At 49.1% G+C, this 18,357-nt stretch overlaps 1 protein-coding gene and 1 pseudogene across 1 annotated transcript; both read right to left on the bottom strand.

The window, feature by feature from the left end:
- Positions 1-9,186: 9,186 nt before the first annotated feature.
- On the bottom strand, positions 9,187-10,814 carry LOC101784912 (annotated as a pseudogene).
- Positions 10,815-14,797: 3,983 nt separating this feature from the next.
- On the bottom strand, positions 14,798-16,432 carry LOC101762895 (alpha carbonic anhydrase 4). The gene is made up of 5 exons (XM_004973687.4): positions 16,281-16,432; positions 15,916-16,130; positions 15,426-15,797; positions 15,253-15,306; positions 14,798-15,082 (listed from the first exon to the last, which is right to left on the bottom strand). Exons 1-5 carry the CDS (start codon positions 16,387-16,389, stop codon positions 14,996-14,998), a joined length of 837 nt encoding a protein of 278 aa, XP_004973744.1. The 5' UTR covers positions 16,390-16,432; the 3' UTR covers positions 14,798-14,995.
- Positions 16,433-18,357: the final 1,925 nt, after the last annotated feature.

The raw sequence follows: 18,357 nt of genomic DNA, 5'->3' as shown, positions 1-18,357 counted from the left end.
TGATAGACTTAGGTGATGGAACCAAACCAAGGCCGACTTTTATTAGTGCAAATTTAGATCCAGAATACAAGTGTAAATTGACAAATTTATTAAGAGAATTTAAGGATTGTTTTGCTTGGGAGTATCACGAGATGCCCGGTTTAGACCGATCTATTATTGAACATCGGCTACCCATAAAGCCAGGGTATCGGCCGTACCAACAACCCGCACGGCGTTGCAATCCTAAAATTTTACCAGACATAAAAGCTGAAATAACTCGGCTAATCGAAGCAAAATTTATTCGGCAATGTCGTTATGCCGAGTGGATTTCTAATATCGTGCCAGTATATAAGAAAAATGGGAAGTTACGTGTTTGCGTTGATTTCAGGAATCTTAATTAGGCCACACCAATGGATGGTTACCCCATGCCAACGGCCGATGTACTGATCGACGCTGCCGCGGGACATAAAATCATTAGCTTCATGGACGGAAACGCCGGATACAATCAAATACTTATGGCCGAAGAGGATATACCCAAAAGGGCCTTCAGATGTCCAGGCCATCTTGGTTTGTTCGAGTGGGTGGTGATGACTTTCGGCTTGAAGAATCCTGGTGCTACATATCAGAGAGCTATGAACTACATTTTTCACAAACTCATTAGCCTCCTGGTAGAAATCTACATCGATGACGTCGTGGTCAAGTCCAAAAGTCACGAGGAACATCTGGCCGATTTGTGAAAAGTGCTAGAGTGTACCAAAAAGCACGGTCTTAAGATGAATCCCAATAAATGTGCTTTCGGCGTATCCGCCGGACAGTTCTTAGGATTCATAGTGCACGAACGAGGCATAGAAGTCAATCGGAAGACCATAGCGGCCATCAACGAAGTCGTGGCCCCACAGAACAAAACCAAACTGCAGTCTCTAATCGGCAAGGTGAACTTCATCAGAAGATTTATATCTAATCTATCTGGACGGATTCAAGCATTCACGCCACTTCTGAAGTTGAAGCCAGATCAGGAATTCATATGGGGAGAAGAACAGCGCAAAGCGTTAGAAGATATCAAGCAATACTTGGTCTCACCACCAGTCTTGGTTCCCCCTCAAACTGGTAAGCCGTTTAAACTGTATTTATCTGCCGATGAAAAAGCTATTGGGTCAGCTCTGGTCCAGGAGTTTGAAGGCAAAGAGCGAGTAATTTATTATGTTAGTAGAAGACTCTTGGACGCTGAAACAAGATACCCTCCGGTAGAGCGCCTGTGCTTGTGTCTTCACTTCTCATGCACCAAACTTAGGCACTATCTATTGTCGGCAGAATGTGTAGTCGTATGCAAAGACGACGTAGTAAAATACATGCTATCACTGCCGATATTGAAAGGACGAATCGGCAAATGGATCTTAGCTTTATCAGAATTTGACCTGCGGTATGAATCGGCAAAAGCTGTCAAGGGTCAAGTCATGGCCGATTTCGTCGCCCAGCACTGTGGACCGGAGATTGCCCTCGTGGAACTGGCGCCTTGGCAATTATTTTTCGACGGGTCGTCATGCGGGGTTGGATCAGGAATCGGCATCGTTCTCATATCACCTCGGGGGGCAAGCTACGATTTTTCTCTGCCGATAGAAACCGCCGCTACTAACAATCAAGCGGAGTACAGAGCTATATTAAAAGGCTTACAACTATTGAGAGAAGTCAAGGCCGATTCTGTTGAGGTCTTCGGAGATTCTATGCTCATTGTGGATCAACTGACCGGAAGGGCCGAGTGCAAAGATGACGTATTAAGAATTTATTACGAAGATTGCTTACAGCTCTTAAAAGAATTCAGATCGGCAGTAATCGAACATGTTCCAAGGGACCGCAACGAAGAGGCAAACAAACTCGCCAAGCACGCATCTGGGTATCGGCCGATTCTGGGCGCTATGGCTTTAGAACTCGCAGCCGACGACTGGCGTAAAGAAATTGCCGACTACCTGAAGGATCCGTCTAAGAAGGTGGAGCGACGAGTACGCTTTCATGCCACCAAATACGTACTGCTCGAAGATGATCTGTTCTACCGAACGATTGACGGAGTCCTTCTCAAATGCCTTGGGACAGAAGAGGCCAAGACTCTAATGGGAGAAATCCATGAAGGGGTATGTGGAGCACACCAATCGGCACATAAGATGAAGTGGATGATCAGGAACAACGGGTACTATTGGCCTACGATCCTTGAAGACTGTTTCAAATATTATAAAGGTTGTCAGGAGTGTCAAAAGTTTGGAAATGTCCAACGTGCACCCGCATCGGCCATGAATCCCATCATCAAGCCATGGCCGTTCAGAGGGTGGGGAATAGACCTTATCGGCCAAATTTACCCACCGTCAAGCAAGGGGCACAAATTTATTCTGGTGGCTACTGATTACTTCACCAAATGGGTGGAGGCAATCCCGTTGAGAGCCGTGACATCGGCTATCATGGCCGACTTCGTAAGGGACCACATCATCTACCGATTCGGCATCCCTCAGACTATAACAACCGATCAAGGAACAATGTTCACATCGGGGGAATTTGAGGAATTTACGACCGATATGGGAATCAAATTGTTAAATTCTTCTCCGTATTACGCTCAAGCCAATGGTCAAGCAGAATCCTCCAATAAAGGAATAATCAAGTTGATCAAAAGGAAAATCGAAGAACAGCCAAAGAAGTGGCATCTATGTTTGACTGAGGCCCTATGGGCGTACAGGATGGCTTGTCATGGAGCTACCAAATTGTCTCCCTACCAGTTGGTGTACGGTCACGATGCAGTACTACTGTGGGAATCAAGGGCAGGATCGAGACGCATTTCGCTCCAGGACCAGTTATCGGCCGACGATTACTCATCTCTTATGAAAAGGGAGCTTGACGATTTGGCTGGCCAACGATTGAGGGCCCTGATAAGCATTGAGGAAAATAAAAAGAGAGTAGCCAGGTGGTACGATAAGAAGGTCAAAGTCAAACAGTTCTCCCCCGGAGACTTGGTATGGAAGTTAGTGTTGCCGATCGGGTCGAAAGATCCTAAATTCGGAAAATGGTCCCCTACCTGGGAAGGGCCGTATAAAATTGGCAGATGCGCTCCAGGAAACGCTTATATTTTGGAAACAATAGAAGGAGAAGAATTTACTAGAGCTCTAAATGGAAGGTACTTAAAAAGATACTACCCTAGCATATGGGTCGGAGCGTGAGAAATTGACCGTGACACAATCACACATAGCTGATACAAATCGGTTCAAACACATAGTCGACCGGATCGGCCGATTACATTCATTCGGTACGGGCGACGGGTTACATGGCCGACAAAACATTTAGTCGCCCTTAGAACAAAAAATACAAAAAACAAACTAGTTGTTCTTCTTCTTGGACGCCTTCCCGTTCCGATCCAACTCGTTCACGACACGGAGGCGCGAGGTCTCTACCGCCACGAGGATGACCGGCCGAGGAAGTAGACGGTTCCTGTCGGTGGGAGGTCGCTGGCCGCCGTTCCTCTCCATGAAGTCCAAAATCGTGCGGGCTGCCAAGGTGACGTCATCTTCAGGTTCGTCACGGCGATGGCCCCTGACGGTTGGAGATCGGCGATTACTTTCACTCACTATGGAATCAAAGACCACATGAGCTTCCGCAGTGATGTGGTCTTGGAGTTCCTCTCGGTGAGCCAGGATCAGCGCCTTGTCCTCCGATGACAATGGGTCCTCAGAGTGGATGCACTCGATGGCGCGCACGAGCTCAGGGCTAAGACGTTGAGGCTGAAACAAAGAAGGGATAAGAAGGATCATTCTTTTCCTAAGATCTAAGGGAAGGTAAAGGTCAGGGCTTCACCTGGTTAACAGAAGAAGAGGACGACGAAGCCATGACAGAGCAGTCGCGCCGATGAGAAGAAGAAGAGAGGTAGAACGAGAGCCAAGTTAGTGCTATCGAGAGTAGGCGCCGAGGTCGGTATTTATGGAAAAATGCGTGGAAATCTGGTAAGGCCACGTCCCATCGGTAATAAGAAGGCAGTAAATAGAAAGGGCGTCGCGAGGGACGGTCAAAGAAGATAGTAAATGTTCGTACAAAACAGTCAGTGTTTTACAGATTACCCAGAAGGGTATCGATAGCCGTGATGGCCCGACGCCGGATCTGATCGGCAGAGTCAAGAACCCGTTGGTCTTCTTCCGCCGATCCAGGGACCTCCGATGCGCTGCGATGAAGTCTCAAAGCCTCATGAGCAAGTCGCTGCCTCTCCTGTGTCAAATCGGCAATAACAGAGGGCAGCTCTTGGAGTTTTCTCTCTTCGGCACTGATTGCTTTAGTCACTTGCTCCATTTCCTTGGCAAGTTCCGCCCTTCGACGTTTGAGGCGGTCTATTTCACCGATGATCGCCGGACAGGAATCTTCTAGAACATGGATACGCCGATGCGCCTCTTGAGCCTGACGCTTGAAAGTGTCTTCATTTTCACGAGTCTTGGCCAGTTTTTCGCGATCGGCCATATGACGAAGGGCCCTGAAAACTGGGATTCTCATGGACTCGATGAAGGCCGCCGGCGCCAGGGCCTCCTCCGCTTCCTCTGGCACTCGTCCGCTGACGTCACTGAAGAGCTGCCGAATCGGCGAAGCATCTTCTACTAGTTGGCCGATGTCCCCCTGAAGGAGGGATCGGATAGTGGAAAGTTTAGCTCGGACGTCATCAGGAACGGAGCTCAGGGCGACTTGGCGGGAAGCGACTTCTTCGTCATCGGAAAGAGCAACCGCAAAGGAAAAGAGGCTGTTGTCGGGGGTATCCTGTTCCTAAAGAAAATAAGGAAAAAGGATAAATCGGCGGGGAATGAGAACAAATCGGCTGGAAGCCGAGACAGAAACTTACCGTTTTGAAGCGAATTTCCTCATGTTGCACCTGTAAAGCCGTCGTGCCTTGCTCAGGAGCCTGCACCATGGGTTCATCAGATGAAGAAGACTCCACGATAATCGGCGCGGTGCTTGGACCAGCTCCCTGAGAAGAGATCGGTGGTCGAAGAGCGCTCGGGGTACCGATGGCCTGTGTCAGAGGGTTGAATAAGTACATTACGCAGATACCGGATGGAAATCGGTAAGATAAATATTATACCTCAACGGATGGGGGCGGGGGTGCGTCGGTGTATGGTAGAGTTGCTGCCGATTGTTGTGTTTTTATAGGGGCGCTCTGTGTGGTCCAAAGTTAAGAAAGGTTAATATCAGAATGACAATCGGAGATAGTAAAACTCAGGCTTACCTGTATGGCTTCCAACAATAACGATGCGGCAGCCGCCCCGGCTTGTGTGATGGCTTGAGTATCGGCACCTTGAACGACCTGGGAAGGTAATATGGTCGAAGTTTCTGCCGATACGAGCACAGGAGGATCCGCCGATTCCGTACGAGCCCGGACTCGGCGACTGGTCTTTTTAGTGGTCCTCTTATGAACTTGCTTTGATCGGCCAGCAATCACATCAACAGACGGAGCGTTATAGCCGATAAGAGGATAAGTGGTATATGGATGACTCTCTATCAGCCGTCCGCTACGGCTGTGCGTTGGAGGGGTCCGATTCTCGGCCTAAAGAAATAATAAAGTCATTAATACTCAATCATGTTAAGAGGAATAAAAATCGGCTATGTGAAGTACCTCGGCGTTTGGGTCAATATTGGCCGGGTCCAGAAGATTGCAGTATGCCGATGCTGAGTTGCAGAAGATAAATTGCTTCCAATCGGCCCACCAGAGTTTGAACGGCTGGACGGCAAATGGAGCTAATAGCCAGTCGTTCAAGTTAATTGTACTAGAGTCCGGAATTCGGTCTCGCAACCGACCGTAATCCAGGCCAGATGTGAGCTCATCTCTAAATTTGATTCGGTCAGCAAAATACACTTGAATCGGCAGCTGACCCATGCCGAATTGTCGTGCTGCAGCGGAGGGGTTGTAGAATTCGTACGTAGGGGCATCCTTCCCTGAGAAGAAGTTGGCCGGTAGAAGTCCTGGTTTGATCAGCCCTTCATAAAGATCTTCATCAAATCGGCCAGAAGCCGAATCGAAGCAAGTGGGGAGCTCAAAGATTGGGTTGTCTCGCTGATATGGAAACCAGATGGTTGCGTCTTCATTAAATCCATTGTAGAAGCACCGAAAGTACTCGGTTACCTTTGTAGCAGAATACGCGCAACCTGGGAAAGCTGACGCCGCTTCGCCAAAGGACATGCATCGGCGGTGTTCGGTAGGGTCCTCTGCCGATTCGACATTGGGGAACGTCATGCGGTCCACCGGCTGCTGGGTGATTCTGCTCATGTAAAGATTCAACCACAGATTGACAAACCACCAAGGCCCGCCTTGATTGCCGATCGGCTCTCCCTTGGATAGTCTTGTGCCGATTTGATGAAGCATGTGGTACACAGCCCCCAGTAAATGTTTCCCGAGGGGAACACGGTCTCCTCTGGACAGTGCTTCAGCCAAGGCTTGAGTGTTGGTTGTTGGGCCGGCGGCCCTTCCGCAAAAGAAGTGCTTTTCTAGCCACATCATCAAGAAAGCCGTGTGCTCCCTGTTCTCAACGGTCCCGCTCCTCTTATTACTTCTGATGAAGCCCTTCCAACCGCCGATTCCCCTTGTGTCCAGCCGATGTGATGTTGTGGTCAAAAGGCGGAAGGGTGTGTCAGGGGAGGATATGTCAAGGCCGGTCAACAGGACCACATCGGCCAGTGTGGGGGTCATAGGACCGTGCCCAAATAAGAATGCATTAAGTGCATCAGACCAAAAATACGAAGCCGCCATCACTAACGGCTCATTTTTCTCCATTTGAGATAAGGAAAGGTTGATGCACTGGCCGATTTTGAGCTCGTCCCATGAGACGCTCCTTGATGTGGCCACCCGTTGGTACCACTCCCTCCAACCTGGGGTTTCATTCGGCCAGGATCTAAAAGTACCCACCCAGTGATCTAAATTCATATCAGACCGTTTGAAGGGTATCCGGTCGGTTTCCAAATTTATGAGATCTATTGGATCTGGGTTTCCCATGGGACCGAGACAAACAAGGCCGGGACTTCCCGTGAGGTGAATGGTAATTCTATGCCAAACTGCCTAAAAAGAAAGAGAGTGTGGAAAAGTAAGGAACAGATCTAAGGTGAATACATTGCCGATGGAGGAAGACTTTGGTATTTACCTCTGGGATGAAGTTCTGAGTGATCGGCGTGGTCGCCGATGCGGATGCGGACGATGGGGCCACGATGGGGATCGCCATTGGGATCTCCGATGAAGCTCCTTCATCTGTGGAAGGAGTGACGGTTGTCGCCACCACCACCGGAGGTGCTACCTCTGGGGCACCGTGTGCGGGAGAGCTGCCGGAAGGAGTCGCCATTGGAAGAGAAGAGGGAAGAAGTAACAGGAGGTGGAGCTAGAAAGCTTCAGCGGCAAGGGAAAAGTGTTGAAAGAGGAAGAATGCGCGCGCGCTGGGAAAAGAGACGTGAGCTTGACGATGAGTTGCGGGTGAGGCGCTATTTAAAGGATGCTTGAAGGGGGGTAAAAATGGAATTTTTACCGCGCCGACGTTTCGAGTTTTTCGGGAGTAGTGGCTGTCGTGGGCGCCCGTTTCGAAAAAATTGCAATGATCAGCTGGAAGACCGCGAAACGGAAGGATATTTTCACTGCGGCCGTTTCGGAAGGGAGGTTATAAAGAATTTCGAAGTAAAAGACTATGTTTTACTCCGAAACTGGGGGGCATGTGTTGACGCCAGATTTCGTCACTAGAGGAATCGGTGCCAAGAAGAAGGGGAATCGGAGAAGCACAGTTGGGAATCGGCCAAATGGTGCTGTAGTGCGAGATCGGCCGGTGACTTTTGTCTCGCTTTGGGTCGAATGCACTGGGTTCTCAATCGGTAATCTTTTGCCGATAAGGAATCGGCCGAGTTGGAAGATGGGCTAATTGGGCCTGTATGGGCTTGGAGAGGGATAGAAGGATAAGGTGGAAATCAGCCCACGAAGCGTGGAGTAACTAACCTAGCACGAATCGTGCTTGTAGATATTCGTTTTCTGTTTGAGTTAGGGATAGAATTCTAGTCGGTTAAGAAGTTATCTGTACGGGGCTATAAATAGCTACCTTTGTAAATCTGTAATCATCAACCAATCAATACAACAAGCTACTTTTTTCCTCGTACTTACTTTCAAGCGACTTCGCTATTGCTTTTCTCTTTTCCACGAGTTCGTGCGGGTTGGCAGGGCTGCATCATCTTGATCTCCGGCCGATTCTGTAAGTTCCGTTTATCGAGTAATATCTAAGCTTTAACTCCGGGCGTATCGCTGTTGTTTCGTTTAGATTTATTCACTAGTTATCGATATTTGCTAGATTCATAGGTTTTTACCTGTTTTTCTAGTCTTTATCACCAGTTATCCAGCTAGGAATCGGTAGTGTCGGCTCTCTCTATTTTCTATTGTTAAATTTATTTATTGCCGATTAGATCTATTCCTGATGTTGTTATCATAGCTTTGTACCGATTATTTTAGTAATTTCCCGTCTACAAGGCTACAGAAATCAGGCTGTTTAATAGCCGATTTCACCACTACAGTAAATCGGCCGATTCGCTGATAAACTCTCTCAAAATCGGAAACTCAGCCGATCGAGATTTCTGGACCTGACACGTGTTCTTCCTTGCCAATCAACAGGTCAGATTGGCTGGCACGCCGCGCGAACCGCACCAGGGCATTCACCCGAACAGGAGCTAAGCAGATTCTCCCGGGTCGTGTGTCGGTTACTGGGATTCGGTTGACCGATTTCTAGCGCCAACAAGGTGACCATGCAATAAATAGAATTAGTCGAGGATAAGGAAAATACTCATTCTAATAAGAGTAGAACTCCTCTAGTTGTATCCGATCAGTATTCTTGTAACAACTGACCTTTAACCTTGCTTTAACCTTGCCCCCGCATGCATATACAAGGCGAGGCAGGGACCCCATCCAAAGCAATCCAATACACCCAACGCAATACAAACCAAACCATATAGGATGTAGGGTATTACGCTAATTAGCAGCTTGAACCTATCTAAACTTTGTGTCTGCGTTCACCTTCGAGTTCATGATCTCGGCAAAACCCCACCAATCAATCCATTACGTTGGGATACCCTAGTTGGTTGCCGGTAAACACCGATACCGATGTAAGTTCTCACTATTTGACGCTGATGAAATCATCCGCATTCCCTTATTTTAAGAGACACGGTGCCAGTTGGATGATCATATTTTGAGTAGCTTAGCATTCATCAAATAATCCAATCGATCTCTACATCACGATGATCATCGTGTAAACTTTATTGTTCCAAACATGCATGGAAGGCCATCAATGTGGACATAGATGATGCCATGCTTTAAATTATGCATAACAAAGGCACGGAAATAGAGAGAATTACAAGATACATAAAAGGTCACCTGCCATAATAAGCTGTTGCAATGTGGTGTGCATAACCAATGTTTACTCCACATATACATGGGGCTCTGCAGGGCAGGTGATGCTGAACCAGATGGTCCTGTGGTTCACATCCTGAAGCGGCCTAGCGTTCATCTCAAAGCCCTGCAGCAGGTAAGAACAGAACACACAAGGAAGAGACATGGTCAAGCTTAGAAAAACCAAAACCAGCGTCCATTCACACACTCGCTAGATTCTAGCCACGTCTGAATCTTTTGGTCAGGCGTGTGTGGAAATCAAAGGAGTTAAGATCGACTCTTACGTCATCCACTGCCTCCCTGAGAACATCCCGCTGGTAAAAGGCCACGAAGCGAAACTGCACGAACAAAGCACTTGCAAGCATGAGGACGCCAAACCAAGCACACCCAATGAAACTCATTCCGGCAACACGATCGAGAGGGAGGCATCGAAGAAGCGTATATATACCGTCGGGATGACGGTCCAGACGATCCCCTCGGCGCAGGGCGACGTGGTGAGGGAGCCCGTGAAGCGGTAGTACACGCCGCCCGTGAAGCCGATGCCCTTGGGGTCCACCTTGCCAATGGGCTCCTCCCTGTCGCGCAAGCGCCTGATGATGGGCTCCAGCCTTCTCAGGAACGGGTCTTCGACGAGGCCGGCGCCCCTGTAGAGGATGGCGACCACCGCCGTCTTCTTCTCCGGGGTCTGGTGCGCCAGGTGCAGCTACATGGCGTACCTGATGCCGTCGAGGGTGTGCTCGCTGGGCGTGTGCCAGTGCAGCTGCTTCAGGTGGTACACCGTGCCGTCGATCACCAGCCTCCCGGCGTCGCCCTTGAATTTTACCTGCAACAAACAATCAGCAGCCAGGTCCCGTCATATCAAAGTATTGTACTCACGATCCATCTCACAATTGTTTCAAAAATAAATAGCTTGAATAGTTTATATGATCACATGTACACATGAAAAATCCATGTTCTCAACGACGCACCATGATATCGTGGCCGCGGTTGACGATGGAGGCCTCGGCGGGCTGGTAGGAGTAGTTGAGGTAGCCGAGGTCGCGCTGAATGGCGCGGTGGCCGTAGAGGGCAATGGGGGACTGCCACCGGCCCTCGCTGCAGGTCGCCCACTCCGGCTTGACCTCGCCCCAGTGATCCGTCCCGTTCTCCACGGCCGGGTCGTAGCTGAACTCATGCTCGTCCTCTGCAAGCCCAACCAAATGCAATGCATCCTCCGGTCAGATTATTATTCAGATGTACACTACTACTCCTACATGGACAGGTGCATGGTGGTGATGGGAATGGACATGCATTCGATCGGGCTCGATCACTGGCCTGTTTCGTCCTGCGCCGTGGCACCCGGGACGGCGATGGCGGAGAGCAGGAGCGCGGCGGCGAGGAGCGCCCCAACGGTGGGGTGGAGGTGGCGGCGAGCTGCTAGATCCATGTTGTGTGATTCCGTGGTCGCTGAGCTAGCCAACTAGATGTGGTTTGGGATGAGGGGCCAGGGGGGTGGAGCAGCGCGGGGTATATGCTGTGGCAGACGGCACAGGCGGCAACAGGGGAGGTGTGGAACGCTCCCCTCGTGCATCGCGGGCGCGCTTCTACTGTCTCTGATCAAGATAGACCCGTTGCGGTCGATCCATGGGAATATGGGATGATGAGAGCAGGCATGTGGCAGCATGCGGCACGGCATTTTGTGCGTACATGCCTGGACCTTCAGTTGGTCCTCGGTGTCCCCCTCGAGGTTCCTGTTCGGACGCCTCGCGACGGCTCCACTTGGCTCCATCGCTCAGCGCTCTGGCTCTGGCCTCACGTTTTTCCACGGCAACCGCAAGGAGTTCGCTCCGTTGATAATCTACATCGAGAAGTTGGAGATTGTCATAGGCTTCGTTCACACCGAAGCACCGAATAATGACCTCTACGTTTATATCTCGCAAAAAAAAAAAAGATGACTTCTATGATATAAAGACACCTAGGACGCGACCAAAATAAGAAGGTTAGTTGTTCTTGATTACTTCTATAACGCTTGCTTTCGTGTACCCCAAGGACAATTTTTACTAATTGCTTTTAGTGGGATGATATGTGTTATCAATACTTAGTGCACTCGTGAGTTATGAGTATAGAATAGTTTGTACAACATATATATTGACTTCTATTTGTGTTGACCATTCAATGGTAATGATATATATCAGGCCACCCCCTAAGCAAAATTCCTGCTGACATGTAGGCGATTACCTAATAAACTAATGAATACTCGTATTCCTGTACTCTGCATGAGCAAAAGAACTCATTGCCTTCTGATTTATAAACTCTCAACTGATCATTACGACATTACTCTGTTCCAAATTGTAGGTCATTTTAGCTTTTTATTCATTGATATTATTATGCATCTAGATATAGTGTACATCTAGGTGCATAATAATATTTATGAACCTAGAAAAATCAAAACGATCTACTATTTGGAACAGAGGGAGTACATCACTGGTGAGTGCTGCGTTTGCACGTACACGCGCAGGGCCCTGCCCCTGCCACCCTGCCTGGCTGCGTCGCGGCACTGAGTCGGGCTCGCGCTCACGCCTTGCCGCATGGGCCTAGCTGCAGTCTGTGGAACGTGCCCCCCAGCCGCTACTGGTCGTGCGGCATGTGCCATTTATTCTTGTACCATGGATCTTAGATTGGAAGATTCGTTAGTTATTCATCCTTCAAAACATTAATAATAAGGTCCCCTTTGGCAGAGCTTTCTCAGCGGTTTCCGGTGAAACCCTGCCAATGGGGCATGAGCAACACAACTCCACCACAGGAGCCTCGCAATTCCTACTCTCTGGAGCAAATTTATGGAGCCAAAATAATAAAAATTGGCTCCCCGCGGTTCCATGTCACCCGCAAGGCTAAAGTGCCACGTTTGCCCCCTCCGTGGCGAGGCTGGAGGGTGCCAGTGGTGCGGGGGAGTAGGCGGGCCCGGAGGACGCTAGCAGTGTGAGGGAGGAGGCATGGCCAGAGTGCATCGCCGGCGTTAGCAGGATGAGCAAGCACGGCTGGAGGGTGCTAGTGCGCGAGAGCGGCGGTGTTGAAGGGCATCGCTGGCTTGGGGGAAGAGGCTCGATTGGAGGATGCTGACAGTGGGATGGAGCAGGCGCGGTTGAGGGCACCGGCGTGGGGAGTTGGAGGGCACCGACGGCCCATGAGGAGCAGGCGGTAGGGGCGACAAGAGGCGAACGGATAAGAGAGAGAGAGGAGAAGGAAAGAATGAGAAGAAGTAAGAAAAAAAAGAAAAAAAGAAAAAAGGGGGCATCAGAGACGTTTTACCCTTTTTACCCATTTTCAATCTCCAGAAGAAATCGTTTTGCCAAATGATTTTGTAATTAGACAAGCCAAAGTAAAAAAAAACTGCTCCACCGAAAGAATCACAACTGAAGCTGTTTTAGCTACAGCCGGAGCCCTACCAAACGAGCCCTAAATCTGTTTATTAGTAGACGAATTCTTCCGATTCCTTGGACTTAGCGTCTTCGAAGTTCTAATAGAGCATGGGCTGACGGATGTCAGTGCCACAGGAATGACCCAACAGGGTGCCTACACGCCACCTACTTCCACTGCAGAAGGAAATGGTGTAGGCCCCCATCCACATCCACATATAGTGGTGTGCCACGCGGGCTCCTTTAGCGATGCCTGACCTTTTGAGGACCACGCTGAGTGCCTAGTTGGCTATCGATGTGAGTTCTTACTACTTAACGATCTGCATTCCTCTATTTTAGGAGACATGGTGCTAGTTGGGTGATCATATTTCGAGTAGTTTAGCATTCATCAGAGAATCCAATCGATCTCGGCAATGGACAAAATTTGGGGACATGCGGGTGGACTTCCATCCACCGCGTCGCCCCCAAGAGCGACTCGGGTGGAACCGCCGCCGCAACCCCACAGGCTATCCCCCTCCCCTACCTGCCCCGCGCTGTCGCCGGAGAGCTCCGCCGAAAGCCCGCGAGGGCTCGAGGAAGGCGGCGACCAAGTGATTTTTCCTCTTTTCCTTCTCCTCTGACCCACCGTACCCTGCTCAATAGCCATGGTGGATTGTGGCTGTGGTGTTGCATCTACAGCTCGATCTGCTCCTCTGCTGCCCGGATCCGATGACCCTGCTAGTCAGACAAGGTCCTTGCGGTTCCTCGCAGGGCAGCACGCCCTCCTGGCTGGTAGCTGTTCTGGAGCGGCAGCAGTGGCGGCGCACTGATCTCCCGGTGCTGGCCGGATCTGTGCGGCTGGCTACCAGATCCCCACGCTGATGGGGTGGCTCGCCCGGATCTGGCGTCGAGGCTGCAGTGGCTGTCTCCGGCCAGGCGGCGGCGCGGCATGCCCCCTCCCTGCTAGTTGCCATTGTTGCCCGTTGGGTGATGGTGCCGGCGTGCAACGGGGATCGGTGGTGCACCGACGTCCATGTACGGTGGCACTGACGACGGGTGGGCAGGGTCGACACCACTCTCCAAGCAGCGCTACTGCTCCCTACATCTGGTGTCGTCAGCCTCAACGATGCTAGTGAGAGTTTCGCAGCTTGGATATGGTGCGTGCTGAGCGAAAGCTCTGCCCAGCTCAATGCCGGTGCCGGCGGCGGTGACGTCCTCCGACATCATCTCCCTCCTTGGAGGTATCGTCGTAGCGTCCCTGCTCCTTTTCATTTTGGGAGCTTCGGGTGAAAACTCATCTCGGTCTCCTAGTTGAGCAATGGTGGCATCTGTCCGACGTCGTCCCTTGAAGGCATTGCTTTTGAAGATCCCCTCATGCCACCAATCGCAATACCCCCGTGACTTACTCCCTCCTGGTCGACGTTCGCTCCCTCTTACTGCTTCCGCTGTGTTCACATATATTAGACACTATCTTGTGTTGCTGTTGGTGCCTATGCTTCTTCGCTATCCAAGCCACTTGGTTATGTCATCTTATCATATGCCGGGTTAGTGAGACCATGACCCCCTCTTGGTTCTCCTCGATCTCCTCTCGATGGTCCTTCCTCCTTTGTAGCTTCCTCCCCTTGAAGGACGACGTTGAATGGCATCGTTAGGATCCTGGAAGCAGCCCCAAATGCCATTGATCACATCTGTCGTCTGTCGTTTTGACTCAGAGCTTAACAGTCGCTGGTGGTATGGAATCATCAAAGTGTAGCCACTTGGTAGTGGTGCTAGTCAGGAACTACATGGTACTGTCTCAGGGATGCGTTGTGCTTGAGCTTTGTTGAGGGATTAGACAATAGATGTTTTCTTCGGTGTGCGTTGTATCTCCCTTCTTGTGTGTGTTGTGGGAGCTTTGTTTGTAAAATTGCTGAATCTTGTATATGGTTTCATGAGCTTGCAAGAAGCTCCATGGATGAATTAAGGTCGGACCACCCCGCCCCCCCCCCCCCCCCCCCCCGGGTTTTTCATTTGATCTCCCCACATCAAGAATGGATCATCGTGTAAACTTTAATCTTCCAAACATGCATGCAAGGCCATCAATTAATGTGGACATAGATGATGCCATGCTTTATTTAGGGAAAATAGAGAGAATTACAAGATACATAAAGAGATCGCCTGCCATAATAAGCTGCGCAATGCGGTGTCCCTGATCTGATCAGCTAGCCCAATATGCATGTATCACCAGTAATGTTTACTCCACAGATACGTGGGGCTGAGGGCGGAACCAGATGGTCCTGTGGTTCACCTCCTGAAGCGGCCTAGCGTTCATCTCAAAGCCCTGCAGCAGGTAAGAACAGTAACACACAAGGAAGAAGAGACATGGTCAAGCTTACCAAAAAAGCAAAACCAGTGTCCGTTCACACACTGTTCACTATCTAGATTCTAGCCACGTCTGAATCTTTTGGTCAGGCGTGTGTTGAAATCAAAGGAGTTAAGATCGACTCTTACGTCATCCACTGCCTCCCTGAGAAGATCCAGCTGGTCCGAGGCCACGAGGCGAAGCTGCACAAACAAAGCACTTGAAAGCTTGAGGACGCCAACCCAAGCACCCAATGAAATGAAACCCATTCGGGCAACAGGAGAGGCCGGGAAGCATCGAGAATGAAGAAGCGTATATATACCGTGGGGATGACGGTCCAGATGATCCCCTCGGTGCAGGGCGGCGTGGTGAGGGAGCCCATGTAGCGGAAGTACGAGCTGCCCGTGAGGCCGACGTGGTTGGGGTTCACCTTGCCGATGGGCTCCTCCTTGCCGCGCAAGCGCTCGATGGCGGGCTGCAGACTTTTCAGGAACGGGTCGGCGAGGTTGCTGACCCTGTAGAGGATGCCGACCACTGCCGTCTTCTTCTCCGGGGTCTGGTGCACCATGTGCAGCTCCATGGAGAACCTGTGGCCGTTGAGGGCGTGCTCGGTGGGCGTGTGCCAGTGCAGCTGCTTCAGGTGGTACACCGTGCCGTCGATCACCAGACTCCCGGCGTCGCCCTTGAATTTTACCTGCAACAACAGACAATATAATCAGCAGCCAGGCCCCGTCAAATAACCAAAGTATCGTATTAATTATATTGCTTGTTGCATTGGAGTACTGCCCGCCGGAGTAGTGATATCGACGCACCATGATGTCGTGGCCGCGGTTGACGATGGAGGCCTCGGCGGGCTTGTAGGAGTAGTTGAGGTAACCGAGGTCGCGCCGAATGGCGCGGTGGTGGTAGAGGTCGATGGGGGACTGCCACCGGCCATCGCTGCAGGTCGCCCACTCCGGCTTGATCTCGCCCCAGCCATCCGGCCCGTTCTCCGCGTGCGGGTCGTAGCTGAACTCGTGCTCGCCCTCTGCAAGTCCAACCCAAACGCAATGCATGCTCCTGTCAGAATATCCATTCAGATTTATACATACTACTACTCCTACTCCTACATGGACAGGTGCACGCATGACGGAACTGATTGGAATGGACATGCATTCGATCGGGCTCGATCACTAGCCTATTTCCTCCTGAGCCATGGCGCCCGGGACGGCGGTGGAGAGCAGGAGCGCGGCGGCGAGGAGCGCCCCGACAGTGGCGTGGTGGAGGTGGCGGCGAGCTAGACCCATGCTGTGTGATTCCGTGGTGATGGAGCTAGCCAGCTAGATGTGGTTTGGGATGAGGGCGTGGAGCAGGGTAGGATATATATACTGCGGCAGACGGGCACAGGCGGCAACAGAGGAGGTGTGGAACGCTAGCTCCCCTCGTGCATCGCGTGCGCGCTTCTACTGTCTCTGATCAAGATAGACCCGTTGTGGTCGATCCATGCAAGCATGGCAGCATGCGGCACGGCATTTTGTGCGTACATGCCCTGGACCTTCAGTTGGTCCTCTTTATCCCCCTGGAGGTTTCTGTTCGGACGCTGATGCAGTGGCTACTGTTTAGGATAACTGGATACGGCACTTCTCTTTTCCCATTGCTGTGTAAGTTCTGTTCGATAACATGCATTCTCGTTTGTTACAAACCGTTCTATAAATAGGCTGTATTATTGGCACTACTGACATGGTAAGTTTTATCTTGAGGAGCAAAGGTGTAGGCTTCTTTGTTGGCCACTTATTGGAATACTGCTTATTATGCATGTATGGTACGGTGGCATACACATGCATGCATCGTGCCTGCACAGTTGCACTCTCGGCGTTCAATTAGGCCAATAAGAAATAGTGGCAGCGAGCAGGGCACTTTGGCAAATTAGGTTTCCTGGCCACCCAGACGGAGGACTTACGTACAGGAAGAGCTAAGGTGGGGATTATTGCAGCCACGGAGAGCCACCAGACCTGTGAGACGATTAACCAAAGCTAATATAACAGTATGTAAAACTTAAATAATATGAAATTATATAAATAATTAACAAGTTGGCTTCGTAAGGTCGCATGTTGCTCACCATGTGATGTCTCTAGTTCGGAGAGAACATGCTCCCTTCTTACTATTACTTAATTACTAATTGAAGTCTCCTTTTGAAGCTTTCTGGTGCTTTTTGGTGAAACCATCTAGGATACTAGGTAGACACTCTAGATAAAAATAGAAATCTTAGAAATTCTCATAAAAAAGCAAAACATCTTGCCGTAGACTCAAATTATCATAGCCATTGAATCTATTATGTATTCTAAAAAATTACCCACCTGCCATTATGAAAATAGCCTAAAGTAATCCCATAAATCTATATCTAAATTACCTACCTCTGCCATTGTATAAAATAAACTAAAGTAACCCCCTAATCTTCATCAAAATTACCACTTATGTCATTATAAAAATAATTTAAAATAATCCCCTAAATTTGCAACTAAATTACTCACCACTATAACTTAAAGTAACCCTTAAATTTGCATTTATATTACCCACATAGCTATTATTAAAAATAACATCAGGTAACCCTAATTTTAATCCAAATCACCTTAATTAAAAATATATATGATTCTAAATCGTCTATTTCTTACACTATCGGTATACAATATAATAATTAAAGGTGATGTGTGTCACCATTTATGAAGATTAGAGGAAGTGATGAGAATATAGATTTCTATGCTCAAATTATAGCTCTAACTTAGAATCCATTAAACAAATTCAAGCTGATGCCTGCGATACAAGGTGAACGGTAAAAGATTATAAATGTGGATAAAAATATTATAGAGTAATTACTAACTAAAATCTATCACAAACGGATGAAGATAATAAGTATATATCTATATAAGTATTGTGTTCGAATATTTAACAAATGAGAGGTATCTCAAGGTAATAGTTTTGTAGCAATGTGACCTTATTTTTTTTATTAGAGGCTCCGCATTTGTTCTCACGAGGCACACTAAAAAAATACAAATCCTAAAAATTCTCACAAAAAAATCAGAAACATCAAACATCAATCGCATAAACTCTAATAATCATAATCATTTATCCATTATATTTTCTAAAAAGTTACTCACCACTATCATTATGAAAATATTATAAAATAAACCTTAAACCTATATCTAAATTACCGAGATCTCCTATTATAAAAAATAATCTAAAGTAACCTGATAATCTTCATCCAATTTACTTATCCA

This window comes from Setaria italica, chromosome VI, assembly GCF_000263155.2.
Source record: "Setaria italica strain Yugu1 chromosome VI, Setaria_italica_v2.0, whole genome shotgun sequence".
NCBI classification, from domain to species: Eukaryota; Viridiplantae; Streptophyta; class Magnoliopsida; order Poales; family Poaceae; genus Setaria; species Setaria italica.
The sequence above is the reverse complement of the archived record's forward strand: the minus strand, read 5'-3'. Positions and strand labels throughout refer to the sequence as shown.

What these genes read in the sequence shown, in the direction of transcription:
- LOC101762895 (XM_004973687.4), bottom strand. Translation starts at nt 16,389, where the DNA reads ATGGGTCTAGCTCGCCGCCACCTCCACCACGCCACTGTCGGGGCGCTC. An exon ending in CATGGCTCAGGAGGAAATAG is followed by an intron (nt 16,131 to 16,280) that starts GCTAGTGATCGA and finishes TTGGACTTGCAG; the next exon opens with AGGGCGAGCACGAGTTCAGC. An exon ending in TCAGGGAGGCAGTGGATGAC is followed by an intron (nt 15,083 to 15,252) that starts GTAAGAGTCGAT and finishes TACCTGCTGCAG; the next exon opens with GGCTTTGAGATGAACGCTAG.